Source organism: Empidonax traillii, unplaced genomic scaffold (genome assembly GCF_003031625.1).
Source record: "Empidonax traillii isolate 1590-97213 ecotype Southwest subspecies unplaced genomic scaffold, ASM303162v1 scaffold3209:size19296, whole genome shotgun sequence".
NCBI classification, from domain to species: domain Eukaryota; kingdom Metazoa; phylum Chordata; class Aves; order Passeriformes; family Tyrannidae; genus Empidonax; species Empidonax traillii.
In genome coordinates, this window is record NW_020958402.1 from 4,932 (window position 1) to 9,994 (window position 5,063).

The 5,063-nt window shown below is 51.3% G+C and overlaps 1 protein-coding gene across 1 annotated transcript; it reads left to right on the forward strand.

Annotated features, from left to right (window-relative positions):
• Window positions 1–1,389: 1,389 nt before the first annotated feature.
• Window positions 1,390–2,644, forward strand: LOC114072437 (zinc finger protein 239-like). The gene is made up of 2 exons (XM_027910335.1): window positions 1,390–1,587; window positions 1,722–2,644. The coding sequence occupies exons 1-2, from the start codon at window positions 1,419–1,421 to the stop codon at window positions 2,642–2,644; spliced, it is 1,092 nt and encodes a 363-aa protein (XP_027766136.1). The 5' UTR covers window positions 1,390–1,418.
• Window positions 2,645–5,063: the final 2,419 nt, after the last annotated feature.

Here is a 5,063-nt window from a genome sequence, read left to right on the forward strand (position 1 = left end):
TGGCTGGGGCAGGAAAGAGCCGCTGGCCACGAGGACGGGGTGTTGGTCCCAGCCACTGATGGGGCCGAGCAGAGCACGAGGCCTCTTGCAGACACCTGGAGCAGCCTCCCACTTGCCAGCCCCGCCCTGGTGGGGTGACACTGTCCCCTCCCTGCAGGACACTCCCACGGAAATCCTTAGTGGGACCTTTTGTGTCTCTTGCTGGTTGCTGCTTCATCCTGGGGACCTGAGGGCCCCTCTGCAATCCCATCCCTGGGGCACAATCTGCTCTCCAGATGAATCTGAGAAATCCAGTAAAGAAACTGCCCAGAGGTTTTTGCTCTTTTGAGCAGCAAAGGTGTTTATTTGTCGAGGTTGGGAGCAGGCGGGGTTGGCACCACAAAGCTCTTGCTCGAAGGTGTCGATACAAAACAGGGTAATTTATACAGTGTAACTTCTGTGACTGCAACATCTTACATCCATATTCATTTGATTGCAACATCTAATCATTCATGTTGATAATAGCTGGAGTACAGGCAGAGCTCAAGCGGAGCTTGGAGTGGAACTTTTCTTGGCCCTCAGTTCTGGGGGTTCACCCCCCTTTCTTCATCATCGGGGCTGAGGTCTCTGCAGTCTTCCTCAGTGTGACCCCTCTAACATTCCATTGTCTTTGCCGCAGTCACTGAAGCTTGGAGAGAGCCTTGGCTTTAGGCCTATTTCTCCTGTTCAAATGTCTACCTTGGCTGACTTTGCCTTAATTTCTGGCCTACAGACCCATTGTAGAATGTTTCCAGCACTCTTAAGATCAGGTCCAAGGAACGGAACAGAACAAATTTTTCTTTAGCTATTTAGGCAGAGCAGGTATGGGGAGGCTTCTCTCAGCTGAGCAAAATATTTCAGGGAATTCTTTAGGCCTTGCTCTCATTTCAAGGGGGAATGTCTGGGAAGGTGGCACCCCAAAGGTGAGAGTCAGAGGAGAAGGGACCCTTGGGACCCCCAAAATCCCAGACAGGGGAGACCCTTGGAACCCCAAGTGGGGAGACAGGGAACTCGTGGGAGAGATTTTTTTTGACTCATCTTCATAATTTATATTTCAGCTGAATCTCAACTTTTTACAATTTGAGGGGCACATGTCTTCTTGTTATTTCTGAGGGGTTTTTGCCTGAATCTTGGTGGTTTGGGTTTTTCTAGGCTGATTCTTGATGTTTTGGAGGTCCCCAAGAACCCTGAAGTTGGGAGATGGGGGAGCCTTGGATTCCTGGGACCCCCAGCAGTCTGGAGAGGGCAGGGACCCCGTAGAGAGGAGACCCCAAATACACACGGGACTCCCAGAAGCCCAGAAAGGGGGGACCTCCAGAATCCCAAAGTGGAGAGACCAGGGAGGAGGAGCTCTTCACTGGGATTTTTTTGGGCTGAATTGTGATGTTTTGGAGGTTTTTATGGTCCCAGGATGCCCAGTGAGTTCTAGAGATGGACTTGGGCAAGAGGAACCCCCAAGGCAACGCTCAGCCCTTGTTTCCCCCCAGCAGGATTTGTCTTCCCCAAAGCTTGGGCAGATGGAGGAGGAGGCTGTGAGGAAGAGGAAAGAGCTGCGGGTCCACCAGGCAGGTGAGGAGGAAGTCAGTGCCCCTTTGGCCCTGTCTTGTGGTGCCTGTGGGGGCCAAATTTGGGGGGGATGTACTTGGCCTTCCCTCTGGGCCGGAGGCAAATCCCCTGCCTGTCCTTCTTCCTTCCTGCCCCAGGCCCCGAGCTGAGGACGGAGAGCACGGAGGACAAATCCCCCCGGCAGAGCCTGGTGGGAGAGGCCGTTTTGAAGGGCTCCCCGGCGCAGGAAGGCAGCGGGGAGGAAAAGGCCCAGAGATGCCCCCAGAGGAGGGGCTGCAAAGCCAGCCCAGGGAGCTGTGAGGAGGAAAGAGCCGTCCTGTGCCGGGAAGGCGACCGGAGCTTGAGCCGGAGCTCCGAGCTGGTGGTCCCTGAGCAGCCTCCCAGCAGGGAGAAGCCCTTCAGGTGCTTGGAATGTGGGAAGAGCTTCAGGGTGAGCACCCAACTCCTCATCCACCAGCACATCCACACTGGGGAACGACCCTACACGTGTGGGCAATGTGGGAAGAGCTTCAACCAGAACTCCACCCTGATCCGCCACAAGCACATCCACACTGGGGAACGACCCTACATGTGTAGGGAATGTGGGAAGAGCTTCCGGCAGAGGTCCAAGCTCCTCAGCCACCAGCACATCCACACTGGGGAACGACCCTACACATGTGGAGAGTGTGGGAAGAGCTTCGGGGACAACTCCAACCTGATCCAACACCAGCGCATCCACTCCGAGGAACGGCCCTACACATGTAGGGAATGTGGGAAGAGCTTCAAGCAGAAGTGTGCCCTGACCCAACACCAGCTTTCCCACACTAAGGAACGACCCTACACATGTGGGGAATGTGGGAAGAAGTTTAAGACCAGCTCAGCTCTCCTCAGCCATGAGCGGACCCACACAGGGGAGAGGCCCTTCCGCTGCACCGACTGCGGGAAGGACTTCAACCGAAACTTCCACCTCATCACCCACCGGCGCATCCACACTGGGGAGAGGCCCTACAAGTGTGGGGAGTGTGGGAAGAGCTTTACGCAGAGCTCCCACTTGACCCAGCACCAACGGACCCATCGGTAAGGGAAGTCCTCCGAGTGCCCCGACTGCAGGAAGAGCTTCGGCCGCTGCTCCCACCCCGAATGACCCCCCTGATGGTGAGGCAACCCCTGGAGTCCAGTGACTGTCAGTCCATCCCTTTCTACCAGAAAGGGCCAGTCCCCTTTGCCAGGGGCAGGTTGTGCCAACAGAACCCTTCTTGGGGGTTGTGTGGAGATTCCTGCCTTGGCTGGGACCCCCCAAGGTCAGTGCTGGAGGTTGAGAGCAGAGATCTCCCCCCGAGCGTTGGTCTGGGGGAGTTCCATCCATCTCTAATTCATAATTCTTGCTTTGGTGCCAGCTTGAGTAGAATTGCTTCAACAATTGCTTTAGTGTAGAGCACTTTCCTATATTATGCTGTCCTACTGGTAGTTTTAGTGTTTCTATTGTGCAGTAAATAATTCTGATGAAGTTCTTCTGTCTGATCATTTGTTACCCTAAATAATTCATTTCTCTCAGTAGATCTGATTTACCATCCTTAAAACCTGGGGGACAAAAGTGATTCAGTCCCACCTCTGTAAATCTTCTAAACTGAAAGTGTTGGCATAACCCAAGGCTGAGATTGGATCCAGCAGCCACCAGCACTCCACAGTGAGTTGGGAACTCAGGGGATCTAACCCCTTTCCCAGCCCCTCGTTGCCCAAAGACCCCCATGGGACCATCAGATCCACCAGACCACTCCCACTTTTCCACCCTTTTCCCTATTCTTCCCACTTTTCCATAGTCCCCTGCTACAATCTGCTTAAATATTGCAGAAAGAACTTCAGATTTGAATATTCCTTTGGGCAGAAGTAAAACTCACACAAGTTATCTGTGTATACCAAAAACTGATTTTTATTAATTGCTAAGACATGCAAAGAGAACAAGGAAAAAATAAGAAAAGGTTGGAAACTGCTAAGATTATTTGTAGATGCAGAGAAAAGATACCACTGAAAACTACCTTTTCCCACTGAGCTGGTTTGTGTGGGGGGGAAGAGAAGCAGTTTCTGCCTTTTTTTTCTCTGTCCCTGCAGCTTTTGGATGTTGTCTCTGTAGCTGCAGGGGCTCTGACAGCTTTAGTTCTCTGCAATGCACCAGGTGTGGTTTCACCACTCACACCCCTGTCCCAGGCCGTGCAGAGTCTCAGCTCAGCCCAAGCTTTGGGCTCTCAGAAATATGGTCAGGGTAGAAGGATAAGGTAGAACTCCCACATGTGGCACGGTGGTCTCAGCTCTCTCCAGGCCAGCACAGTTCCAGTCTCCGGTGGCAGGCAGGCAGCACGGGGTGGCGGAGAAAAGGTGAGGGGAGGTGGGCAGAGATTCTCGGCTACAGTCACCAGTTCTTCTCCCTTTCCTCTCCCTGATTTTCCAGAATTTGTCCTCAACTTATATAGCATTCAGAGGAGGCTGTACGTGGTTTCTTGGCTTGTAGCCAGCTGAGATATTGGAAGAGATATGATAATCATAAACAATAACAGGATCTTTTGGCAGGAAAATTCCGAGGGAAGTCCTGGTGAGAACTTCTGGCAGAGAGCTGACAGAGAATGTTTGATAGGAAGTTTTTGCCAGGCAGAAACCATTTTTGGGATTTCTGTATTATCTGTGTGTTACAGATGGTTGCCATGGTAAGTGACAACACAGGGAATACATAATGGTTACCATGGTAACCGACTCTAGTGATGGGATTGTATGATGGTTGCCATTGTAACTGTCCATAGCAAATGGAATGCATGATGGTTGCCATGGTAACTGACTGTAGCAATGGGATAGCGTTATGGTTTCCATGGTAACCGACATATCAATAGGAATGCACAATGGTTGCCTTATTAACTGACTCTAGCAATGTAAATGCACAATGGTTACCATGGTAACCCACATCTCAATGTAAATGCGTAAAGGTTGCCATGGTAACTGAAGTATCAGTGAGAATGCATAATGGTTGCCATGGTAACCAAGATATCAATGGGACTGCATAATGGTTGCCATGGTAACCGAGGTATCAATCGGATTGCATAATGGTTGCCATGGTAACCAACCATTACAATGAGACTTCATCATGGTTGCCGCGGGAACCACTTGTAACAATGAGAATGCACAATGATTGCCATGATGTAAGGGTGGTACTTTTGATTTAGATGATCATTGGAGCACAGAGGGGTGAGAAAGTGATTGTATTCGCATGTGAAACCAGCCAGAGTGTTGTACAATGTGACTTTATTGCACAAGTTCACTGTAAAGCCCATTGTGCCTTTAGCAAAGTCAACTGGATGTCCCCCATTATCAGAGCTGAGTTCCTCCTTGGCTTGGCTCCACTCTGCAAGAGAGATACAAATCCCCTTGGAACACAATGGGACAGGTTGTCCCTAGGGCTGAGGAAGGTGATGGAGAGGAAGATGATGTGGGCAGGGGTCGTTGGCCCCTTGCCC